General features: G+C 45.5%; 2 protein-coding genes and 1 long non-coding RNA gene across 5 annotated transcripts in view; 2 read left to right on the top strand and 1 right to left on the bottom strand.

The window, feature by feature from the left end:
• Positions 1–9,704, bottom strand: part of TMEM159 (transmembrane protein 159) — a 22,577-nt gene extending 12,873 nt beyond the window's left edge. The window contains exons 1-2 of one of the 2 annotated variants that reach the window (XM_023224998.2): positions 9,554–9,704; positions 7,028–7,216 (exon numbers count right to left, since the gene is read on the bottom strand). In XM_023224998.2, the coding sequence (XP_023080766.1) occupies positions 7,028–7,123 (96 nt within the window). In that variant the 5' untranslated portion in view covers positions 7,124–7,216; positions 9,554–9,704. Of the gene's footprint in view, positions 1–7,027; positions 7,324–9,553 lie in introns of both variants that reach the window. The other variant, XM_023224999.1, reaches the window with a different exon arrangement.
• An 85-nt stretch (positions 9,705–9,789) lies between these two features.
• On the top strand, positions 9,790–13,151 carry LOC111551168. The gene is made up of 3 exons (XR_002734290.1): positions 9,790–10,164; positions 12,432–12,625; positions 13,028–13,151. It is a non-coding gene; the product is annotated as an uncharacterized LOC111551168 (long non-coding RNA).
• Positions 13,152–15,762: 2,611 nt separating this feature from the next.
• Positions 15,763–26,173, top strand: part of DNAH3 (dynein axonemal heavy chain 3) — a 206,043-nt gene continuing 195,632 nt past the window's right edge. Inside the window, exons 1-5 of one of the 2 annotated variants that reach the window (XM_023224996.2) lie at positions 15,763–15,857; positions 16,074–16,317; positions 20,549–20,653; positions 21,231–21,456; positions 25,784–25,856. In XM_023224996.2, the coding sequence (XP_023080764.1) occupies positions 16,288–16,317; positions 20,549–20,653; positions 21,231–21,456; positions 25,784–25,856 (434 nt within the window). In that variant the 5' untranslated portion in view covers positions 15,763–15,857; positions 16,074–16,287. Of the gene's footprint in view, positions 15,858–16,025; positions 16,318–20,548; positions 20,654–21,230; positions 21,457–25,783; positions 25,857–26,173 lie in introns of those variants that run through there. The other variant, XM_023224997.1, reaches the window with a different exon arrangement.

Below are 26,173 nucleotides of genomic sequence, written 5' to 3'. Positions count from 1 at the left end.
TGGAGTTTCACTCTTGTCGCCCAGGCTGGAGTGCAATGGCACGATCTCGGCTCACTGCAACCTCCGCATCCCGGGTTCAAGCCATTCTCCCGCCTCAGCCTCCTGAGTAGCTGGAATTACGGGCTCCCCCACCATGCCCAGCTAATTTTTGTATTTTTAGTAAAGACAGGGTTTCACCGTATTGGCCAGGTTGTTCTTGAACTCCTGACCTCGGGTGATGTGCCTACCTCGGTCTCCCAAAGTGCTGGGATTACAGGCGTGAGCCACCGTGCCTGGCCGCAAGTCTCCTTTAAAAAAAAAAAAAAAAAAGCAAAGGGCTAAGGTCTTGGACTCAAAATGGCCAATGCTTGCAATAGCTGCCACATCAAGTAAAAATACTTTTATGTCATCAACCTGGTTACCATAGTTGGCCACAGAATGTGACTAATACAAGTTTACGCTGTGTTAATAAATAGTTTATTTTCCTTCACCAGGCAAAAGGAATTTTGGATCTGACTAAACGGAGGGAGACTGCTTTAACACAGAGCTGGCCATAGGCAAATCCACAAAGATGGGTTTCCCCCTCTCCTCCTTAGGCTCCATGCCTTCTCTCTCCTCAGTACTGGCATTCTAGATCCTGTTCATTTGAAAGGTACAGAACCTCCTTCCATCATAACTGGTCCTTCCTGAGCCTCATCCCTAGCGCCTTGCAGGCCAGCAGATGAAAAGAAGACATAATTCAGGTCCCCAAAACACATGTGCCTCCTAGGAAGAAGAGTTTACCCAGGTGATTTAAACAGTGGGATTTTCAGGGCGAGCTGGAAGGCAGGAGGGGTTTGTGGTTCATGCTGAAAGAGCTAAAGTACAAGCCGCATCCTGCTTAAATAGAAGAGGCCATGCCAAGAAGCCACAGCCGTAGGTCTTGGGCTTCAGCATGGTCTCCTAAGAACTACTCTCGAGGCATGGCCAATTTCACTTCCTGCCAGGCCACAGGACGGCATAATGCCCACTGACCTCACTGCCTCCTGCTACCCCACCATTCTGACAAAAGCCACCAAAGAGCGTGCTATTCCACTTCTCTAGCCAGAGATGACTGTAGCAGGAATCACCTCGGAGTTGGCACTGCCCAGCCTGGACACTTCATCATCAGAGTCCAGTGAGATCCTGCTGTGTTGGGGCAGCTGAAAGTGAGAGACAGAATGTGGGCTGGTCCCTTGCGCTGTCTCAGGTCCTGACTTCTTTCCAGTTCTAATCCATATGCATCCTTATTTGATGCTCCCTGTGTCACCTGACCCTTACAATAAAAAGAACCACAGTGGGGAGGAGCAGATGGGCTCTCCAGGAAAGGGAGGCAGCAGTACACCAGTGAGTGTGCTGGGCCGGTGAGGGAAGGGCTGTGCAGTGGAAGGAGCTCGTGAGGCTGGGACACCAGGACACCAGGCTTGCTGGCTTACCCCTGGGCTGTCCATCACAGGCCACCTGTGCCATTCAGCACTTGGAATGCTCCTCCTGTGACTGATGGCCTGGATTTCCAATTTAATTTAATTAAAATTTTAAAGCTGAGACTTGATTCCGTTGTTGGAAAAATTTTAAGTCTGTTTCAAATAGGTTGGGTATGCGAATCTATTTCACTGAATTGTAAGTTTTATAAAATCTGAATAGAGATTAAATATTTCCAGTGAAAATTTGGCATTGGAATTGAGATGTGCTCTAAGTGTATGAAAAAAACAATGCAAAATATCTCATTAATACTTTTTTATATTACCTGTTGAAATTATAGTGTTTTGGATATATTGTGCTAAAGAATGTATTATTAAAATTAATCTCTGGCCAGGAACGGTGGCTCACGCCTGTAATCCCAGCACTTTGAGAGGCCGAGGTGGGCAGATTACTTGAGATCTGGAGTTCAAGACCAGCCTGGTCAACATGGTAAAACCCCGTTTCCAGTAAAAATACAAAAAAAAATTAGTTAGGCAGAGTGATGCATGCCTGTAATCCCAGCTACTCGGGAGGCTGAGGCGGGAGAATCACTTGAACCCGGGAGTTGGAGGTTGCAGTGAGCCGAGATTGCGCCACTGCACTACAGCCTGGGCGACAGAACGAGACTTCATCTCAAGATAGATAGATAGATAAATAAATAAATTAATTAATCTCATTTGTTTCTTTTTATGTTTTTTAATATAACTATTAAAAAACTTAAAATTATATATGTGGCTTACATAATATTTCTGCTAGACAGCACTCATTTAAATTTCATCTAGGGGAAAAAAACAGGGAACAAACTGCTGTCATTTGAGCAGAACTATGACATGATTAAAGGAATGATTTAAGAAATATGAACCTAGCAATCATGTGCAAGAGGCAGGGAGAAAGATTTGCAGGAAATCAGGCAAGATATACTGATGGTCAAGTCCAGGCTGACGACACAGAGGGAAGCAGAGGGGGAGGAGGAGATGGGTGTGAAAGTGGAATGACAAAAGAAGGAGTACACAGGACTTAGGGACAGTTTGGCACAGGGATATAAAAGGAAACAGGCAAGACTGTTCTACTTCAGTCCTTAAGGAATCCACCTTTTTCTTAGCCTTTTTTTTTTTTTTTTTTTTGAGATGGAGTTTCGCTCTGTTGTCCAGGCTGGGTGCAATGGCACGATCTCAGCTCACTGCAACTTCCGCTTCTGGAACTTCCAGGTTCAGGCGATTTCCAGTTAATATTTGTATTTTTTAGTAGAGACGGGGTTTCACCATGTTGGCCAGGCTGGTCTCGAACTCCTGACCTCAAGTGATCTGCCCATCTTGGCCTCCCGAAGTGCTAGGATTACAGGCATCAGCCACCATGCCCCGCCATTCTTAGTCTTTTCTGAGTCTGGGCTCTATAATCAAAGAGAAAGTAACTCGGACATGCAAAGAGACCAAGATTCAGACGATTAAACCCAGCAATTGTCTTTTCCCAAGAAGTACAGCTGAGCTCCAGCCAGTCTGTCCCAGGAGGGGTGGACACGGTTCAACCACACCTAATAATAACAGAGAACATTCATTAAACACTCAGGTGCCAGGCACTGCTTTAAGCGCCTCCCGTGTTATTTCCTCATTTATTTCTTCCTACAATGCTACGAGGTAGGTAAAAAAGAACGACCTAACGCTATTTAAACTCGGGGGGTAGAACGTAGCAATTAACATTTCATTCTCATGGCAACAGAGGGGGAAGCGATGGAAAGGTGGAAAGTGGGAGAGGTTATTATTCAGTAACATGCACTGTGATTTTCCATCACCAGCCTGGAGGTAGACACAGGTTATCCAATCTAGACTCTACAAGTACAGTGCAGCACTGCAGAGCAGAGGAAGGCCAGGCCAAGACAGACTGACAAAATTACATGCCAGGCTCTATGCTAAAGCCTTAAACAGCATCTCAGATAATCTTCATAACAAACCTCTGAGCCTGGCATTGCTCATTTTAGAAAAGAGAAGATGGTAGCTGGGCGTGGTGGCTCACTTCTGTAATCCCAGCATTTCAGGAGGCCAAGGCAGGAGGACTGCTTGAGGCCAAGAGTTTGAGACTAGCCTCAAGGACCAGTGAGAGACCTTGTCTCTCCAAAAATTATAATAAGACATTAGCTGAGTATGCTGGTATGCACCTGTAGTCCCAGCTACTCAGGAGGCTGAGGCTGGAGGGTTGCTTGAGACCAGGAGTTCGAGGCTACAGTAAGCCATGATCGCAGCACTGTACTCCAGCCTGGAAGACAGAGCAAGACTCTGTCTCAATAAAAAATAAATAAGTAATTTTTAAAAAGGAGATGGAAATTCAGTGAGCCTAAGTGACTTGCCCAAGGTCAGACAAAGGCAGTGGGCTTCTGAAGTAGGGACAATGTGGCCAGTATTTGAGAAAATGAAGGCTCCACCTGGGATGATTCAGGAGCCAGGCAAATTCCCTGGTAGGAGAATGCAAAAAACAATCAACAATTCATTATCTTTTCCTACCAGGAGAAGGGCGAAGGGTCAGGACCATCTAAAACCACTGGTGGCCAGGCGCAGTGGCTCACGCCTATAATCTCAGCACTTTGGGAGGCCGAAGTGGGTGGATTGCCTGAGGTCAGGAATTGGAGACCAGCCTGGCCAATATGGTGAGAAACCTGTCTCTACTAAAAATCCAAAAAAAAAAAAAAAAAAAAAAAAAAAAACCAGGTGAACATGACTATTACCTAAGTTCAGGCAGGGCCAGGGTGAATGCCTAGTGCAGTGCTTGGCATACAGTCAGTGCCAAGAAGTACGCAGTCAATCCTTGTTACTCACAATTCCATATTTGTAAATTTGCCTCCTCACTAAAATTTATTTGTAACCTCAAAATGAATACTGGCAGTGTTTTTTGTTTTGTTTGTTTGTTTGTTTGTTTTTTGAGACGGAGTCTCGCTCTGTCACCCAGGCTGGAGTGCAGTGGCGCGATCTTGGCTCACTGCAAGCTCCGCCACCCAGGTTCACGCCATTCTCCTGCCTCAGCCTCCCAAGTAGCTGGGACTACAGGCATCCGCCACCACGCCTGGCTAATTTTTTGTATTTTTAGTAGAGACGGGGTTTCACCGTGTTAGTCAGGATGGTCTTGATCTCCTGACCTTGTGATCCACCCACCTCAGCCTCCCAAAGTGCTGGGATTACAGGCGTGAGCCACCGCGCCCAGCCTGTTTTGTTTTGATTGAGACAGACTCTTGCTGTCACCCTGTTGAAGTACAGTGGTGTGATCTTGGCTCCCTTCAACCTTCACCCCCTGGGTTCAAGCGATTCTTGTGCCTCAGCCTCCCAAGAGGCTAGGATTACAGGCACATGCCACCATACCCAGCTAATTTTTGTATTTTTAGTAGAGAAGGGGTTTCATCATGTTGGCCAGGCTTGTCTTGAACTTCTGGCTCAAGGGATCCACCTGCCTCGGTGTCCCAAAGTGCTGGGATTACAGGCGTGAACCACCGTGCTTGGCCCACAGTGCTTTTGGGGTCATTAGTGGACATGTCCACAACAGCAAAAGACGGAGTCACCTACCATGTACATTCCCAGCTGAGGTCAAGCAAGGTGACACTGAGCCTTCCTGTTTCGTCCTTTAAACGAGTGTCATAGTGGTCTATTTAGTGCCACGTTTATGCTTTAAGTTGGTGATTTTACCGTTGAAAATGGTCCCCAAGTGTGGTGCTGAAGTGTTCTCTAGCATTTCTAAGCATGAGAAGGCTGTGATGTGTCTTATGGAGAAAATACACGTTGTGTGATTAGCTTTGTTTAAGACGTGAGTCACAGTTACCATTGTTGGCCCTGTTGGATCATTCAATGTTAATGATCAACAATATATACTAACATGTCTTTAAACAGAAATACACAGAAAACTAGGTTATGTACTGATCAGTTGACAAAAATGTTGTGACAGAGGCCCACAGCAACCGAATCCTGTATTTCCCCGAGGAGCGATGGTTTGGTATGTGCTAATTCGATGTCTGCAGTAACTTTATAGAACATAACTACCATGGTTAATGAGAATCAGCTGTAAATGTGGAACGGCAGGAGGACCCTTCTTACTGAGCTAACTTTTAATAACAAGAGTCCCCGCCAGCTGGCAAGAAAGCTGCTTGTCCAATTTAAAAATAGCTTGGTAAATCCACAAAGAGTGCCAGATAAATTCTGGAGCAAGTCCAGAATTTATTGTTGTAGACTGCAAAGAAGCATCTCTTCAAGTAGCTCTGCTGCGCTATCCAATACAAACAACAAAAATACATCACAAAACAGTTCATTTTGTTACATATACATATGTATTTTTATAGGTATATTACATAGAAAAAAGGTCTAGAATGACATACAAAATGTTAACAGTATTATCTCTGAAAGCTCTTTTCCCTGACAAAATGCTGAAAGACATATAGAAGAAAGCAACAAGGATAAATATGCAAGAAAACAACATACTATCTTAAGTCTCATTGCCATTGAGTGGCTACTGAATACCTAAAAAGTGGCTAACTCGAATTGAAATGTACTAGAAGTGTAAAACACACACGGGTTTCAAAGAAGGAGTACGAAAAAGAAGGTACAATGTCTCAAGAACCTTTTTTCATTAATAATTTTGTATAAATAATTACATGTTGAAATATTTTTGATATCGTAGGTTAAATAAAAACATTATTAAAAATAATTTTTTTTTGGGAGACGGAGTCTCACTCTGTCACCCAGGCTGGAGTGCAGTGGCACAATCTCGGCTCACTGCAACCTCCGCCTCCCAGGTTCAAGTGATTCTCCTGCCTCAGCCTCCTGAGTAGCTGGGACTATAGGCGCTCACCATCACTCCTGCTGATTTTTGTATTTTTAATAGAGACAGGGTTTTACCATGCTGGCCAGACTAGTCTCGAACTTCTGATCTCAAGTGATCCGGCCACCTCAGCCTCCCAAAGTGTGAGGATCACAGGCGGGAGCCACCGTGCCCAGCCAAAATTAATTTTACCTATTTCTTTTTACTTCTTAAATGTGGCTACTAGAAAAATTTTAAATTACATATGTGGCTCACGTCATATTTCTATTGGAGCTGGATTCCTAGTGGAACACTGAACTCAAATCTAAAGTAGGCTTTTGTCTCTCATTTTCAGGGTAACAGATAGGGCAAAAATCACAACAAAACCAACCAAACAAACAAACAAAAAGGATGGTATCTGTGGCACAGGGTTCTTTATCCAGCTAAAGAACTGCATTTGCCATTAGTGGCAAATGACTCAATTTTGGCTTAAGAGATGTAATTGGAAGTGTTGTGTGTGACTCCCAGGAAGTCTCCTTAGATTGGAGGTGACTTGTACCTCTCTTTTCCCCTCTCCTCAAATTCTGTTGCCTGGAACATGGATACAATGGCTGATGCTCTTGAGTCATTGCAGACAAGGAGTTTGAAGGTCACAGCATAGACGTGGCAGGGTGGTAAGCCAGAAAGATTCTTGACTTACCTCCAAAGTTCTTCTACTGGAGAAAGAAATAACTTTCTATCTTGTTTACGCTAGTGTTATATTGGGATTTTCCATTATACACAGTGATTGGAAACTGACCTTTGAATTATTCTGGAAGGAGTCTATCAGCAGAGACAGCTTCTTCTGCAGTTCTTGTAAGTTTCTTGAGATACTCCGGAGCTCCTCTTTTGCCATTCTGAAGCTCACTTCAATCTCTTTGGGGATGAATTCTCCTACCAGTAAATTCTCCAGCCCACGGTCCAATCTCTCATGTTCTCCTGTCTCTTGCTGTTACCAGAGGAAACAAAAGCTGTTAGTGGTCTTCATCCAACTGGTTCCACGAGAGCTTCTACCATCCTCATACCTTGATGGCGGGCATGCAGATAGAGGGTAACCTGGCAATATTCACAACAATTTCAGATTGCATACACTTCAATCCAGGAATTTATCTTCCAGGAACATAATGGAAATAATCCAACAGGTATCTCAAAAGGTACTAAAAGGCCATGTATTTCCTCCGTTTATAACATGTAATGACCAGCAAAACATTGGAAAGGAGCTAACTGTATTTCCATTAGGAGAAAATGGGTTAAATAATTATAAATTCAGTCATTAAAATGATAGCGTGACTGTTTCGTGATGTGAAAAGATGTTTATGATACTTTAAAAAAAGATAAAATGTTAACAGTATTATCTCTGACAGCTTATGTTTATTTTTTAGCTTGACAAAATGCTGAAAATACACAGAAAGCAAGAAAGCTGAATACACTATTTCAAATCTCATTTCCTTTTATTTTCCCTCGAAAGCTTCCCTTGTACAATGACAGCCTTGGCCTATTTCTCTTCTTTATTACTGTGCAGGTTGGCTCCCAATTCCATCATTCCATACACCATCATCTATTTACTTGCAGGTAAGTCTATCCCCACTTAGGAGAGCTGCGCCTTGGGGGCAGACAATAATTATACCCTAACTAAGCTGCTTGGAATTTTGAGGGGGTGTCCCAATCTCACACAATTTTTACTTATTTTTAATAAAGGCAATTGGTTAAATTGGATATATTTTTTAACCCTTGTTGAGTTTTCAAATATAAAAAGCAAGTCATTCTTATTTTATATTTCCCAGAACTGGCTGGACACAGATATGTTTTCCATTTCTCCTTTTAAACTGACCTCCTGACCTACAGTACAAATGCTTAAAAGATTCTGTCCACTTGGCCAAAATTAATTGAGAGATCACCACGTTTATCATATTGAATATCCCACGTGCTAATTGCATTAGTTACAGGGGGTAATTTTATCTACTACTAAGTTGTACAGGGTCTCCTATATAAATTAAAGTGCATTTTAATCATCCCAGCTAGACATTCTCTGCTACTTCCCTTGTGTAAAACAAGAAACCCTTTGGAGGCGGAAGTTGAGGAGGGGACTAATCCCACGACCCCACATTCTCTCTCTGAAGCTGCCTCTGGCGTACATCTTGAACTCGGGATGTTCCCAGAACTCAGTTCGCGTAATCTCATCTCTGCAGCAAGCTGAAACAAGCCCAGTTCCCCCTACAGGTCTCCTTTGGCCTGGGAGCTTCAAGTGCCACCCAGACCGGTTTGGGGAGTCCGATGGGAGAGTGTGTGGGGAGAATGCCATCGGCCACAGCCTTCAAATGCGTCTACCTGGCCACCAATTCCCAGACCCCCTGGTCACTCACTCCTCGGAGGGGCCTCCCCAGCCACAGAGGTGTCTCCCGAGAAGGGAAAGCGTGGACCTGGCGCAGCCAAGGAGTGCCCCGCCTTCTTCACGCCTGGGGGACTGGGCCAGGCCAACACCAGCCAACCCTCTCCCCTTCCAAGGCTCCAAATAAATCTCCTGGCTCTCCCACCCCCGAATATCCAGGAGCAAACGGCTACCTCGAAAGTTCCATCTGGGAGGAGGGGTCAAATCTCTGGTTGGTGGATGGGAGCTGCAGGGCGCCTCGAGCTTACGTTGGCCGCCCCTCCCCATCTGGGCTCAGCCTTTCAGCCTTCAAAAGTCAGGGAGACCCAAGGAGAGGAGGAAAGGAGTGAAGCGCAGGTGGAGAGGAGTTCCGCGTCCCAGAAGGCACAGAGGCTGAATAATGGGAACTCAGAGGGGCGTCGAGTACTTTGTTATTAATTTGGGGGTAGAGAAGCCCCCTTTGATACTTGCAGATCTCTCTGCAGTAACGGGGAAGGGGACCTCGGCGGAGAAGAGGGGCTGGATGGTGAGGAGGGCGCCCGTTTTCAATAATCCTTGGGAGGTTTGCCTCGACGTCTTCCCCAGGTTCCCCAGAAAGGGGCACAGTCTCGGTGTGTGGTGGTGCTAGCTACCATTTTACCTAATCTAGTAGTGTGTGTGTGTTGGGGGGTGGCGGGGTGAGTGGGCTTTGAGAGGGGGGAGGAACTGTGTCTCCTCGTGCGCTCCCAGCCCCGTCCCGGTGACTCACAGGCAGGAGACGCCCCTTATACTAACCCCGGGGCAGAAAGCTACGGGGCGTGGGACCCCGATTGCGCGCTCACGCCGTCGCCTCTGCGCTCCTCCGCTGTCCCCGCCCGGCGAGGGGGGTCTAGCCACCCGGGGTACCCGGACCACCACCCCCAAGCGCCGAACTCTCACCTGCTCCTGGCGGCCGAGCAGCCCCCACCGCGTTTGCAGGCGGAGCGAAGAGAGACAGGAGGAGGAGCAAGAGGAGGAAGGAAAGAGCGTCCCGGGAGGGAAGCCAGAGCCGCCTGCCTCCGCCCCTTGGCTCGGGCACCGCCCCTCGGCTCTGCTCCGCTGGGCTCGCCCCGCCCGTGGCCGGAAGGATCCGGCAAAAGCGCGCCAAGGCCCCGCGCCCAGGCCTTTGCCAAGCGCGCTCGCTCCCACTGGCTTTCGGAGCCACTGGGGACAAGCCCAGAGAGGTTGACAGATGAGGAAACTGAGGCTCAGAGAGTGTCCCTTCCCACACGACTGGCTTGGAGTGAGAAAGTTCAGACCACCTTCAAGACAGGCCGACTGGCAGCCGAGAACGAGTTTTCCAGCGTTCTCAGGGTTTCCCCTCCGGTATCCCTAAAACCAGCTGCTCTGGAACGTCTCTGGAGCTCAAGACACACGAGATGAAGTATCACCCTGACTGGAAGTTTTTAACCATGACTCCTCAAATGCAAATGTCATAAGCCAGTGAGATCCTTTCAGATGGATTAGATCTCCATTTTACACATGACAAAGTCCAGGCTGAGAGAGACAAGGTAAATCAACCCCAATTCCTCAGTTTGCAAGGATCCAAGTCGGAGCAGGAACCCGTGTTTCCCCTGACCCCAAATCTGCCCTATAGAGTAAGGTTTCTCAATATTATGCTATTGACATTTGGGGCGGGATAATTCTGTGTTTCTGAGCTGTGGATTGTAGAATGTTTAGCAACATCCTGGCCTCTACCCATTAGATGCCAGTTACAAGGCCCCCGCACCCCCAACCTCCAGCTGTGTCTCAAAATATTGCCAAATGTCCCCTGGGGCGTTACAAGACCCCTGCCCCCCCTAACCTCCAGTTGTGTCTCAAAATATTGCCAAATGTCCCCTGGGAGGTCCCATCATCCCGAGTTGAGAACCACTGCTGTAGAGCATGATGGCAACTTACCGTGTCATGGCTTCAACCATAATTTAGGGAGAGGGATAAGCCCAACCCTTGGTCTGCTGTTGCACAGTTCTCAGCCACTTTCTAGACGGGGACCTGTGTTAACCGACCTGTGGCCATAGCAACCTGGAGAATAAGTCTTTAGATAACAAAAAGCTGCAGGGCGCGGTGGCTCACGCCTGTAATCCTGGCACTTTGGGAGTGAGGTGGGTGGATCACTTGAGGCCAGGAGTTCCAGACCAGCCTGGCCAACATGGTGAAACCCCCCATCTCTACTAAAAATACAAAAACTACCCGGGCGTGGTGGTGCACAGCTGTAATCCCAGCTACTCGGGAGGCTGAGGCAGAAGAATCACTTGAACCCAGGAAGTAGAACTTGCAGTGACACTGCACTCTAACTGGGCAACAGAGTGAGACCCTGTCTCAAAAAAAAAAAAAAAAAAAAAAAGCAGTCACAGGGTTGTAGTGAGGACTAGTACAATAGTGGCTGTCGAGGACGTAGCACCTATTGAGGCACAGAGTAGGGGCTCAAAAATATTTGCTGGTATTATTACATCTACCACCTAATGTTTCTGGAAATAATCAGGCTAATGGATAGAGAAATAGCTTGGGGTGATGATTGATGATGATGATGATGATGATGATGATGATGATAAACCACAGAATCCTGCTGTAATTCTTCCACAATAGCAGAAAAGAAGAGCTAATAGTGGGGACAGGACAGACAAGAGTCCCTAAATTCTTAAGTTTTGGCCAATCTTGTCTGGCGTCATGCACTTTGTTCAGCTGTAAAATGCTGGGTTCCCCACCCAGGAAAAGATAGTTTTTTGTGGGGGGTGTGTGTGTTTCCTTAGATTAAAGCCCTGCAGTCATCATTCCCTGAATGGAGGTTGCTTTGGAAAGCTGAGTTGGGGTTTCCACTGGGATTTTTGTTTAAGGGTGCCATCTAGGGGCGTCTCTGTGAATCTTCGAATTCCTCCCACCTCTGGCAGTTTTGGCTGGGCCAGCAGTTTTGCTTGTCTCTGTGTGGTAGCAGCTTCACCCACCACATCATGTATTCCTCCAGGGCTGGGATCCCAGCATCTCTCCATAGCATCAGGACTTAGCGCTCAAGGAACATGCAGTGGTTGGGAAAAAAAATCCACGTGCAGCCTCTCCTATGCTGTCCGGATTACTTGCTGCAATGGACTGAATGTTTGTTCCTTTAAAATCCAGATGTTGAAATCCTAACCCGCGGTGTGATGGGATTAGGCATGGGGCCTTTGGGAGGTGATTAGGTCATGAAGGTGAAGCCCTCCTAAATGGGATTAGTGCCCTTATAAAAGAGATCCCAGTGGCTCACACTTATAATCCCAACACTTTGGGAGGCTGAGGTGGATGGATTGCTTGAGTCCAGGAGTTTGAGACCAGCCTGGGCAACATGGCAAAACCCCTTCTCTACTAAAAATACAAAAGTTAGCCAGGCATGGTGGCACACACCTGTAGTCCCAGCTACGTGGGAGGCTGAGGCAGGAGGATTTCCTGAGCCCAGGCAGTGGAGGCTGCAGTGAGCTGAGATTGCATCACTGCACTCCAGCCTGGGCAACAAAGTGAGACCCTGGCTCATTAAAATAAAATAAAGTAAAATAAATAACATATAAATCCCAGAGAGCTCTCTTCCCCTCTTTCCACTATGTAAGGATACAATGAGAAGTTGGCAGCTGCAACATGGAAGGGGGTCTTCATTGGAACCAGACCACCCTGGCACCCTGGTCGTGAACTTCCAGCCATCAGAGCAGTGAGAAATAAATGTCTATTGTTTATAAGCCACCCAGACTTTGGTACTTTGCTATTGTAGCCTCCAAGGATTGAAACTGTTGCTCTGCTTAAACAACTATTTTAGGTGTCAGGAATGAGCTGCCAGGAACACCAGCCTCTGAATAAGAAATGTGTGAAAACTTTCTAGTGACAGATTAAGACCCTAAACTGTTGATACCAAGAGACGGGGACAACTTGGAACCTCACTGACCTCTCCTCCCCATGTTGGCAGATTTGGCAAATAAAAACACAGGACACTCAATTAAATCTGAATTTCAGGTAAATACGGGTAACTTTTTAGTACAAGTACAGCCCATGTATTGAATGGGACATGCTTACACTAAAACATTCTTTTTTTTTTTTTCTTTTTTTTTTTTTTGAGACAGAGTCTTGCTCTGTCTCCTAGGCTGGAGTGCAGTGTGGCACTGTCTCAGCTCACTGCAACCAGTATAGGCGTGTGCTGCCACGCCCGGCTAATTTTTGTATTTCTAGTAGAGAAAGGGTTTCATTATGTTGGTCAGGCTGGTCTCGAACTCCTGACCTTGTGATCCGCCTGCCTCAGCCTTCCAAAGTGTTGGGATTACAGGCGTGAACCACTGCTCCTGGCCCTAAAACATTCTTTTACCTAAAAAGTTGTTTGAAATTCTAATTTAACTGGATACCTTGTGTTTTGTCTGGCAGCCCTGTGCATTTGGAGTTGAGAAGATTGAGAAACAAGGCCGGGCATGGTGGCTCATACCTGAAATCCCAGCACTTTGGGAGGCTAAGGCGGACATATCACTTGAGGTCAGGGGTTCGAGACCAGGCAAAACCCCATCTCTACTAAAAATACAAAAATAAGCCGGGTGTGTTGGCACACACCTGGGGAGGCTGAGGCAAGAGAATCACTTGAACCCAGGAGATTGGAGGTTACAGTGAGCCGAGATCGTACTACTGCACTCCAGTCTGGGTGACAGAGCGAGACTCCATCCCCCCGCCAAAAAAAAGAAAGAAAGACAAAGAAGATGGAGGATTGAGAAACTTGAAGCCTATATCCTTTCTTAAAAGTTATCCAACACGAAGTTGTCAAACAACAAACTATTCTGGTACAGGTGAGGCGGCCTGGGGGAAGTCGCTTTCATTCTCTTCGGCAGATACTTTATTTATTTTTCATCTTTCCTCAGATTACATGTAGGTTTTTGATTGAAGCCATGGAACAAATTTCATAACCAGGTTCAAACTTTCCTGCTGACCTAGCTGTGTGACTGTGGTCAGGTTAGTTTAATGTATCAGTTTCCTCAATCATAAAACTTGTGATAATACTGATATTTATATTCTAGGTTGTTGAGAGGATTCAAAGACATGATGTCTACTAAGTGCTTAGCAGAGGTCCCGGGGGATAGTATATGCTCAGTAAGTGGAAGCCATTATTATTGTTTTGATAGTTTTAAACACTAGTAGACTGAAAGCACACTACATTTCAGATGGTGGCATGTCTCCTACTCACACATGGGCCATAGGGTCCATTGGCTCCACATCAGGTCCATTCTAATTTTTTTTTTTTTTTTTTTTTTTTTGACAGTCTCGCTGTGTCATCCAGGCTGGAATGCGATGGTGTGATCTCTGCTCACTGCAACCTCCGCCTCCTGTGTTCATGCAATTCTCCTGCCTCAGCATCCCAAGAAGCTGGGATTACAGGTGCCCGCCACCACGCCCGGCTGGTTTTTTGTATTTTTAGTAGAGATGGGGTTTTGTGTTGGTCAGGTTAGTCTCGAACTCCTGACCTCAGGCAATCCACCCGCCTTGGCATCCCAAAGTGCTAGGATTAAAGGCATGAGCCACTGCGCCTGGCACCATTCTACTTTTTCACATTGGATTACAGTTGCTGTTTTTGGTGTGACATGAGGTTTCACACCCTGTATAGGAGACCTGGTCATCTCCCCATTTCTGTCTAAACCAGAATCTCCAGCCGTCCCACTGTCTCATTGATTCCAAATGCTATTTGAAACCGTGTGTATACTTTATGATAAAGAGCACAAGTCTAAGAGATGGAGAAGCTCAGGGTTAGTTTGAAAGGCTGGAAAGCCCAGCTTTGAGGAAGGAGTGGGAAAGGGGGAAGATGGAAGTACTTGGTGCTATGCAATGCTCTTCCTAGGAACTCGGGAGTGCTTGTGTTCTGGACAGGTAGTTGATGGAAAGAGGAGTGGACTCAGTCATCAGGACAGGTTTCAACTGTGTCAGTGCTACTTATGAGTCAAGTTGACTTAGGAAAGTTATGTACCTCTCAGTTTTTTTGTTTGTTTTTCTTTTCTTTTTTTTTTTTTTTTTTTTTTGTTTTTTTTTGGGATGGAGTTTCGCTCTTGTTGGTCAGGCTGGGGTGCAGTGGCGCGATCTGTGCTCACTGCAACCTCCCTCCCAGGTTCAAGTGATTCTCCTGCCCCAGCCTCCCAAGTAGCTAGGATTACAGGTGCCTACCACCATGCCTGGCTAATTTTGTATTTTTAGTAGAGATGGGGTTTCACCATGTTGGTCAGGCTGGTCTCGAACTCCTGACCTCAAGTGATCCACCTGCCTCAGCCTCCCAGAGTGCTGGGACTACAGGCATGAGCCGCGACACCCGGCCCATATCTCTCAGTTTTTATTCCTTATCCTTAAAATAGGAATATCATGGTGTTTGGGGGGAAATTGAATGAATAAAAAAAAACAAGATATGCAAGCATGGCACCCCAAAAAACTCATTAAGTCTAACTTGGTTTTGAGAGAACTTCACAGTGACCATGGAACATGTGCTTTTACTATTTGGATGGCAGCTAATATTGTTACTTTTGAGTATGTGCACATGTATTTCTGTGTTTATCGTAATATTAGTGTTAGCCACAACATTTATAGAGCATCCACTGTGTCGGGTGATCGAACTATCCCAGTTTGCCCAGGACTGAGATGGCTTGCAGGATGCAGGACTTAGTGTTAAAACGGGGAAAAACTGGGAAAATATCAGTTATCCTTCTACTATATGCAAATCGCTCTGTACACGTTATCCCGTTAATCCTTCAAAGCAACCCTATGAAGTAGGGACTCACATAACTGCCATTTTACAGACAGAAAGGACACTTGGAGAGATTAAGCAACTTGCCAAACCACACAGTTAATTAATGAGAAGAGTAGAATCTGAAGTCTGACCTGTCCAGCTGTAGATCCCAAGAAATTAACCACCATACTCTGTGCTTTTTGATGTCTCCAAAGGTCTTTTATTGCTGCTGCCTCTGTTATTCCTGGAACGTTGCTAAATACCCTCCCATGTTCCCTTCCGTCACCAACACTTCCTCCTGCCCAGCTGGGCCTCCAGCAAAGGGAGACACCAGCTCATAGAGCTAGATCATGCCCAGTCTTGTATGTAGGCCCCTCCTTCCCTTAGCAACAGACGCTGAGACTTGGTTACTGTGCCCAGTGCCTGTATACAAGCACTGCCAGCGTTAGAGTCCAGGGAGGAGGAGGGAGAACAGTTCGGGCTGCCAGGATGTTGTTTGGAGGGGTGAGTCTCCCTCTTCTCTGTATTAATATGTAACTCTGCTTCAGTCTTTCCTCTGCAGTGAACTCAATGTGTTTCTGGAAAATTTCCAAGAGAGAAGCACTTGAGGGAAAGGAAGCGAGGCCACCGCTGGGGAAGTACGAACCAGAGCTAAAAGCTCAGCAGAAACACAGTGATGTCCCCTTATCTCTAGCTACCCTTTCTCTCCTCTTCTACCAGGGAACTCCTCAGGGGGCCAAAGTCTATGACCTCAGAGAGGGATCCTCATGAACAGAGCTTTCAGAACATCCGGAAAGTTCCATTGTTGGTGTCATCCCCATTATGCTATAAGAAGTGTGAATTTCAGAGCAACTGGATAGGAGAGGCACATCCCTGGAGAAGCTGAGAGCTCTTTGTTCATTTTCTAAAAATAGCTACAATTAGAGTGGACATCATGGGTGACATGGATTGCTCATCTCAGAAGGTAGGTGTGAATTTTAAGACTTCTCTTGTTTTACCCATTTTTTTTTTTTTGAGACAGAGTTTTGCTCTTTGTTGCCCAGGCTGGAGTGCAATGGCGTGACCTCGGCTCACCGCAACCTCCGCCTCCCGGGTTCAAGTGATTCTCCTGCCTCAGCCTCCCGAGTAGCTGGGATTACAGGCATGTGCCACCACACCCGGCTAATTTTGTATTTTTAGTGGAGACGGGGTTTCTCCATGTTGGTCAGGCTGGTCTTAAACTCCCGACCTCAGGTGATCCGCCTGCCTCAGCCTCCCAGAGTGCTGGGATTACAGGCATGAACCACCACACCTGGCCGATCTACCTGTATTTTTAATGTGTTGGGAATATGTGGGAAGGGGGATATTTTGATCATAGGCCAATTGGCATGTTAGATGCCCTTGACTGAACAAATGTATTCATCACATGTTTTTTGTTGTCTCCTTTGAAATATCATTTTTGCTGAATTAGACTTTGGAAATCTTCAAGTTTTGCTGTGGAAAATTCAGGAATAGACACCCGTTCTTCCTTTTCCTTCCTTTCCAAGTCCATTAGACCATATATTCCACCTATCAGTTTTGGACTGTGGCTGAACATCCGAATATTCCGGGGAGCATCTTAAAAACATAGAGTCTTGGTCCTCCCCTCCTAGATTCTGATCCAGAAGATTTGGAGTGGGGCCCTGGAATCTATGATTTTATCTAAGACTGGAGTGATTCTGGTGTAGCAGGTCCTCAGACAAGCATTTGGAAACCGCCTTCATGAAACCTTCTTCATGTTGTATGAAGAACATGCATACAACATGTGTAATCAGCAATAAGCTGCCCAAAGTGACAGTTCTACCCAGTCTAGTTCCTGAGTCTCTGTTGTATCTCTGTTGAATCACCACGTTGCCATACAGTGAAGTGCCCAGAGGAGCATTTTAAATTGAAACTTAATAAAACTAAAGTGGATTTGTAGACAATAACTAAGCCAATATGCTCTGAAGTGAAAGCTCCTTGAAATTTACCAAAGAGAAGATTTAAGCATTAATTTCTTTTCTCTCTCTCTTTTTTTTTGAGACAGTCTCTCTCTGTCACCCAGGCTGGAGTGCAGTGGCACGATCTTCACTCACTGAAGCCTCTGTTTCCTGGGTTCAAGTGATTCTCCTGCCTCAGTCTCCTGAGTAGCTGGAACTACAGGTGTGCGCCACCGCCTGGCTAATTTTTATATTTTTGGTAGAGACGGGGTTTCTCCATGTTGGCCAGGCTGATCTCGAACTCCTGGCCTCAAGTGATCCACCCACCTTGGCCTCCCAAAGTGCTGGGATTATAGACATGAGCTACCACACCTGGCCAAGCATTCATATTTTTAACAAACAATTTTGCCTCGACCAGCTAATTCTTATGAGAATCTCCATCTCCTCTTGAAGGTGCCACAGAGGGTTCTTAGCCAGGTATAGCCAAGAAAACTCTTTGCTCCGTTCCGCAATTGATGCCTAGATCTACTGATGTTGTATGTGCCCCATGTGTTCCTTATCCACGGATTGGGATGCTTTCTGCTACCAGCGTACTTATGACTGTTTGTGTATTTGTTTTAGTCTGAGCCTATGACATAGCTCAGTTTAATTTGTTTCTACAGAGGTTCTCCTTTCCATTGTGTTCTGCAAAATGCTCACGGTTTGCTTTCTTCGTTATCCCAAGAACAGCGTATGTGTCAATTTGCATAATGCAGTAAGGAAGCTGAGGCAGGAGAATCGCTCGAACCTAGGGGGTGGAGGTTGCAGTTGCAGTGAGCCGAGATCGTGTCACTGCACTCCAGCCTGGGCGACAGAGCGAAAACTTGGTCTCAAAAAAAAATAAAAAATAAAAAAATAAAGAAGTCACTGACTTAGAAGGCAAGCCAGCCAATTACATTGCTGGGACATGTTACCAATCTTCTCTGCCTCATTTTCTTCAGCTAGAATGTGGTTATAAAAAAAATCTCGTAAGGTTGTACAGTACCTGGCACGTAATAGTTTGGAATAATGGTAGATATTATTGCTGCAGTTCTTGTTTTTCTGTTGTTATTTAATGAGGTAGGTGCTCGAGGAGAGATAATGATGGTTAATTTGAGTCATCTGTAAGGGGTTGGGGGCAGGGGGGCAGCTAATAGCTGAGTCATATGCCCCTGCCTCATCCGCCCCCATCAGTGATCTTGCATGTCATAATTTGCACAACCAAATAAATCACATTGATACAATGTTGGCTCATCTTATTTAGGAGTTAAGTCCAAAGTCATTGCCTAAGGTGAAAATCACAGAGAGCCAAAATTGCCCTGGAAAATCCCTCAAACCACCTTTAAAATGCTGGACAGCAGCACCTCTCAATAAGTCCAGGCCAACAGTTTTGCTTCCAGTGTTGGAACAAATTGCAGTTTCTCCATCACTATCCCCAGGTGAAGTGGTTGTTTTGCATATAGGGGCTGAGTCTTCAGACAAAACCACATGTCATCTCATTCAATAATGCAGTCACTTTCCTCTCTGCTTAGGAGAGGTGGAGGGGCACTTGGGATCTGAGAGTGACCATGGGAGCCACAAGTTTACCCTTACCTGAGACTCGCTCCACAGTATGCATTCACTGGTTGGAATGGAGGACTCAACACCCACACTGTTGAAATAACTCTTTTCCTTTTTGCAGGAAGCATAAAGAGTTGCTTGTGTGTGTGTTAAATACACAGAAAATTCAGTGCCACTGCCTGTGTGAATTTCTCTTTGGAGTTTTGCACATGTGAAAATGCAAGAGTCCACCTGGTGGGGTGGCTCATGCCTGTAATCCCAGCACTTTGGGAGGGCAAAGCACCTGAGGTCAGGAGTTCAAGACCAGCCTGACCAATATGGTGAAACCCCATCTCTACTAAAAATATAAAAATTAGCCAGGCATGGTAGTGGGCACCCATCCAGCTTCTTGGGAGGCTGAGACGGGAGGATTGCTTGAATCCGGGAAGCAGAGGTTACAGTGAGCCAAGATTGTACCATTGCACTCTAGCCTGGGTGACAGAGTGAGTCTCAAAAAACAAACAAACAAACAAACAAACAAACAAAAAAACAAAAGAAGAAAAAAGAAAAAAAAGAAAAAATTGCAAGAGTCCATTTTTTTTTAAAGTCACCTCCTTTAATCATACCTGAGGGTAGGGTACAGGGGATGTCCTCAGAATTTGGACTCTTCCACGGGGGAAAAATATTCAAGTTTGCTTATAGAAGGGAATCTGAGGAGGAGACACTGAATGATTAAAAAATGAAGCGGGGCCAGACATGGTGGCTCATGCCTGTAATCCCAGCACTTTGGGAGGCCGAGGCGGGCAGATCACTTGAAGCCAGGAGTTCAAGACCGGCCTGGCCAACATGGTGAAACCCCATCTCTACTAAAAATACAAAATTAGCTGGGTGTGGTGGCAGGCACCTGTAATCCCAGCTACTTGGGAGGCTGAGGGAGGAGAATCACTTGACCCCGGGAAGCGGAGGTTGCATTGAGCCGAGATAGTGCCACTGCTCTCCAGCCTGGGTGACAAAGCAAGACTCCATCCCCCCCGAAAAACAAAAGAGAAACAGGAGTGGAAGGGTTGGGGAGATGGTCACAGGATATAAAATTTCAGTTAGATGGAAGGAGTAAGTAAGTTCAAGAGATCAGTTGTACAGCATGGTGACTAATTAACAATATATTTTATTCTTGAACAATGCTGTGAGAGCGGATGTATTCTCACTGCAAAGATAACCATACAAGGTAATGCATATGCTAATTAGATTTAGTCACTCTTTAATGTATATACACTTCAATACATCTCAGAGTGCAATCTCAGCTCACTACAACCTCCGCCTCGCAGGTTCAAGCAATTCTCCTGTCTCAGCCTCCCAAGTAGCTGAGACTACAGGCACATGCCACCATGCCTGGCTAATTTTTGTATTTTTAGTAGAGATAGGATTTCACCATATTGGCCAGGCTGGTCTTGAACTCCTGATCTCAGGTCATCCACCCTCCCTGGCCTCCCAAACTGGTGGGATAACTGGTGTGAGCCACCGCACCTGGCCCTTATCTGTCAATTTTTAAATAAATGAAACATACAGAATGGATGGGAGTGAGAGGGGTGTTTTGCTCTGGACCTAAAACCTTTCCTGGGGACCTCTTTAGTCCTAACCAACTCAGAGTCTTGCAAATCTTCCCTAATTTCTGAAGGGTGGCTTTGTTCCCATGTCCCACAGATCTCCAAAAGTGACTCCATACATCACATGAGCCACTCCCAGGGGCAGCCAGAACTGCCCCCTCTGCCTGCTTCTGCTAATGAGGAACCGTCTGGGCTTTATCAGGTATGCACACCTGGCTGCCAGCTCGTCTGTTGAGGGTGAGGAGGTGAAGTGCTTTCCCCACTTCTCTCGGTATTTGGCAGGTACTCGTTGGGGGTGGGGAGTTAAACAGACCTGACAAATGGGATTAGTAGCTTTGGTCGTGTTTGCCCCCAGAAGAGGCTGCAGAAGTGTGGGAGAGAGAGCTATGCCATTGTTCAAAGGTGAGTTAGAATCTGGCCATCCACTGATCTGCTGTGTTATTTAAACTCTCTGAACTTCTGCATGTTTCATTGTAAAATGAGGGTAATTGTTCCTACCTTGTAGTCATGTCCATAAGGAATAAAGACCAGAGATGTCAATCATCTGCCTCAGAGTTACTGGTGAATGCAAGCTATTATCCCTGACATCAGAATTCATGCTCACAATGGTCAGAGAAGTACAGTTGGTGTCTGTTCGGAAAGTCTTTCCACTGAGTGTGCAGAAGGCAGAAATATAGCATAAGGCACTTGGAACTCTCATGAGCCTCAATGTGAGCAGAGCCCAGGCTCATGGAGAGATGTTCCTCGTTGCGTCTCACTCTGCACTTGTTCCCTCATAGACGATCATGTCACACAGCTCTTACCCGCCCTTGATGCAACGCACATCATGGACCTTGGCTGCACCCTTCAAAGAGCAGCATCACCACCGTGGACCCAGTGATTCCATCGCCAACAATTACTCCTTGATGGCCCAGGACCTGAAGCTGAAAGACCTGCTGAAGGTGTACCAGCCGGCCACCATCAATGTCCTTAGGGACAGGACCGGTCAGGGGCTGCCATCATCAGGTACTTGTGGCAGTGTCATACCCTTGGGGCTTTGGAGGGAATTTTTATGTATTTATTTATTTTAGATGGAGTCTCACTCTGTCGCCCAGGCTGGAGTGCAGTGGCACGATCTCGGCTCACTGCAACCTCTGCCTTCCTGGGCCCAAGTGATTCTCCTGTCTCAGACTCCTCAGTAGCTGGGACTACAGGCCACACCTGGCTAATTTGTGTGTGTGTGTGTGTATTTTTAGTAGAGACGGGGTTTCACTATGTTGGCCAGGCTGGTCTCAAACTGCTGACCTAAGGTGATCCACCCACTTCAGCCTCCCAGAGTGCTGGGATTACAGGCATGAGCCACTGCAGCAGGCCTGGAGTGAAATTTTTACTCCTGTGTTCTGATCCTGGCTCCCCTTTTGCTGAAGCTAACTTTGGAGAACTTTGTAAAGCCTCACTCTCCTCTTTATCTATAGAGGAAATGATTGCAAATGGCTAACATTTATAGACAGTTTACATATACCAGGCACTGTTCTATGTACTTGTGTTACTGTTTTCTGCATGATAAGTTATTCCACAACTCTGTGACTTAAAAGGACCAGTATTTATTATCTTACAATTTCAGTAGGGGCAGGAATGTGGGCATGACTGAATTTGTAGTGCTGGCTCAGGGCCCCTCACTAGCAATCAAGGCATACACCAAGGCCACCATCATATAAAGGCAACTAGGGAAGGATCCTCTTCCAAACTCACTCATGTCATCAGGTCCTTGCTGACATGACTGTTGTCTATGACTGTTGGCCATAGACACCAGTTTCTTGCCACATGGGTCTCTCCCTTAGAACAACTCACAACATGGCTTCTGGCTTCCCTTAGAGCAAGGGAGGGAGAGAGAAAGAGAGACAGCAAGAGAGAACCCACAGGCTTTTTTTGGAACTTAATCTTGGAAGTGACATCCTATCACTTTTGCCACATTCTGTTTGTTAGGAGTCACTAGTTCAGAGCCCATACTCAAGGGCAGAGGATTACACTACAAAGAGGTGTTACCAGGAGATGGGGATCATTGGGGGCTATCTTGGAAGCTGCTTACCACAGCACCTTGTGTGTGTTAATTTAATTCCCACCAAGCATAGGTATATCAACATAAGGGTATCCTTTAGTAATTTTTGTTGGACATATGTTGGCACTCTTGATCTGCTCTCTGTCTCAAACTCATTTTTATATTTTTCATTTTTCTCTCTGTGCTATGTCTGGGTAAGTTTCTCAATTACATCTTCCAATTTGTTAATTTTCTCTTCAACTCTATTCAGTCTTGAATTTTTCATGTCTAATGAGTGTTTTTTGTTTAAATGACTATCTTTCCATTTCAGATTTTCTAATTACTTATGGTTTTCTACCTCCCTTCTCCAAATTCTGATTCCATTCTTACTGTCATAGCCCTTTCAGTATCACTTGGATGATTTTTTTTCCAAGTGGTTCTTACCAGTGTTATTTGTGTATTACATGTACACCCACAGTCTCTAGGATGCTGCTTTTACATCTTCCTGCTTTAAGGACATGTGGCAAATAATTAATACCCAAATGTTCAAGATCATGATACACAGAACCTTAAGTTTGCAGCTCTAATTGCTAATTTCATGGTCATCGTCTTAGTTCGTTTTGGGCTGCTATAACAAAGTATCGTAAACTGAGTGGCTTATAAACAACAGAAATAAATATGTTATGGTTCTGGAGACTGTAAAGTCCAAGATCAAGGTACCGACAGATTCAGAGTATGGTGAAGGTCCTCTTCCTGATTCATAGACATCTGTCTTCTCTATCTTCTTGCTGTGTGCTCACATGGGAGAAGGGGTGAGGGATCTTTTTGGTGTTTTTTTTATAAAGGCACAATCTCATTCATAAGATGGAGCCCTCATGACCTAATCATCTCCCAAGGGTCCCACCTGCCGAGACCAGCTCTGTCAGGGAGACCCTAACCCAGCGGCACTAGAGGAATTAAAGACACACACATAGAAATATAGAGGTGTGAAGTGGGAAATCAGGGGTCTCACAGCCTTCAGAGCTGACAGCCCCAGACAGAGATTTACCCACATATTTATTGAGAGCAAACCAGTCATTAGCATTGTTTCTATAGATATTAAATTAACTAAAAGTATCCCTTACTGAAACGAAGGGATGGGCCGACTTAAAGGAATAGGTTGGGCTAGTTAACTGCAGCAGGAACATGCCCTTAAGGCACAGATCGCTCATGCCATTGTTTGTCGCCTAAGAATGCCTTTAAGCGGTTTTCCTCCCTGGGTGGGCCAGGTGTTCCTTGCCTCATTCCCATAAACCCACAACCTTCCAGTGCCGGCGTCACAGCCATTATGAACGTATTACAGTGCTGCAGAGATTTTGTTTATGGCCAGTCTTGGGGCCAGTTTATGGCCAAATTTTGGGGGGCTTGCTCCCAACACCCACCTCCAAATACCATCATGCTGGGGATTAAGTTTCAATATACAAAATTTCACAAGACATTAGCATTCAGTCTGTAGCAGTCTTTAATAATTTTCTTAGTCCAAAATTATTAATATCTGTGAAGAGCTAGTACTAATGCCTCCCAGGTTTCATTGTCCCAAAAATTCTCAGGCCAGCTAAAGTCTTTGACTATAAAGTACTAAGATGCTTTCTTCAGAGCGGCACTGGGGTCTGTTATTCATGTCCTTGCTTGAGTTGATTTCTGCTTATTATTCATTAAAATACATTCGTACTTGGAGGATCTTAAAAATTTATTTTGGAGTAATATTGTTATTGATATATTATTTCCATTTTGTGAATCTATACCTCGATTGTTGAGTTTATTGAGAGGATTGCTTGCGCCCAGGAGTTGGAGGCCAGCCTGAGCAACATGACAAAACCCTGTCTCTACAAAAGATAGGAAAATTAGCCGGATGTGGTGGCATGCGCCAGTACTCCTAGCTACTTAGGAGGCTGAGGTGGGAGGATCACCTGAGCCTGGGTGGTTGAGGTTGCAGTGAGCTGAAATCATGCCACTGCACTCCAGGACAAGCAACAGAGCAAGACCCTGTCTAAAAAAAAAAAAAAAAAAAAAGGATTTTTTGTATTGTCGTTAGGCTTAGACTATTTTGAGAAGTTCAAAGATCGACACTTTAGCAAGTAATATCTAACTAAAGTTTAATAGTATAGTTTTTATATCACTTGTTGAATTAATTGTAGCTACCTTCTATTTATTGCAAATGATATTGCTTTTTCCACTTGCAATGAATATATACTTATTGTTTCTTATTTCTGATAATCATAAAATTTCTTTCAAAAATAAATGTACTAAGTTTATTTTATTTATTTATTTATTAAAATGTTTTGAGACGGAGTTTCACTCTCATTGCCCAGGCTGGAGTACAATGGTGCTGTCTCAGCTCACTGCAACCTCTGTCCCCTGGGTTCAAGCGATTCTCCTGCCTCAGCCTCCTGAGTAGCTGGGATTACAGGCATGCGCCACCACATCTGGCTAATTTTTGTATTTTTAGTAGAGACGGGAGGTTTCACATGTTGGTCAGGCTGGTCTCGAACTCCTGACCTTGTGATCTGCCTGCCTTGGCCTCCCAAAGTGCTGGGATTACAGGCATGAGCCACCGTGCCCAGCCTATTTTATTTTTAATTTAATTTTATTTTTTTGAAATGGAGTCTCACTCTATCACCCCGGCTGGAGTGCAGTGGCACAATCATGGCTCACGGCAACCTCCACCTCCTGGTTCAAGCAATTCTTCCTGCCTCAGCCTCCCAAGTAGCTGGGACTACAGGCAGTCGCCATGATGCCCAGCTATTTTTAATATTTTTTAGTAGAGATGGGGTTTTGCCATGTTGGCCAGGCTGGTCTTGAACTCTTGACCTCAGGTGATCCGCCCACCTCAGCCTCCCAAAGTACTGGGATTACAGGCATGAACCACCGCGCCTGTCCAAATGTACTAAGTTTAAATGCCCAAGTCTACTTAAAGATAAATATTAAACAGTAATATAACAGGTGTTTAGAAAATAGAGTATACAATATTGGAGAATACATGAAACGAGCAGTTGTTAATTCTTGCCAAATGTATGGATGAATGGAAGATATGCACATCCCCACTCTACAATTGAGGAAGCTGAGGTCCGGAGTGACAAAGCCAGTTCTTCAGGGTCACACAGGTAATCAGTGATGCACATGGGACCTCAGCCCACATCTCCTGCCTCGTCACACCATACCATGTCCACTCCCCTTAGTGTGCTCCTGGACTGGTCCAAGAGTCATGCCCCTGTGGATGGAGAATGGCCCAAGGCCATTGCCCATCACTGATGTCTTTCTTCTCCATTCTTCCAGCAAATAAAAGCTCATCAGAGCCCATGAGGAAGAAAACGAAGTTTTCCTCCAGAAACAAAGAGGATTCCACTGGGTAAGATGTCACTGTGGGCACCAGAGAAGGCAGGACAGTGGGCTGAATGGAAGAAGAATGTGGTCTCACTAAAGCCACACTCTGTTTCTTGGCTTCAAAGCATTCCCAGATAATCACATTTTGTCCACCAATCACCTTAATCCAAAAAAAATTTTTTTTTTTGAGACAGAGTCTTGTTCTGTTGTTCAGGCTGGAGTGCAGTGGCATGATCTCAGCTTGCTGCAACCTCCACCTCCCAGGTTCAAGCAATGCTCCTGCCTCAGCCCCCCGAGTAGCTGGGATTTCAGGTGCCTGCCACCAGGCCTGGCTAAGTTTTG

The sequence above is a fragment of the Piliocolobus tephrosceles genome, chromosome 17, assembly GCF_002776525.5.
Source record: "Piliocolobus tephrosceles isolate RC106 chromosome 17, ASM277652v3, whole genome shotgun sequence".
NCBI classification, from domain to species: Eukaryota; Metazoa; Chordata; class Mammalia; order Primates; family Cercopithecidae; genus Piliocolobus; species Piliocolobus tephrosceles.
Note: the sequence above shows the minus strand (reverse complement) of the source record. Positions and strands in the feature narration are given on the sequence as shown.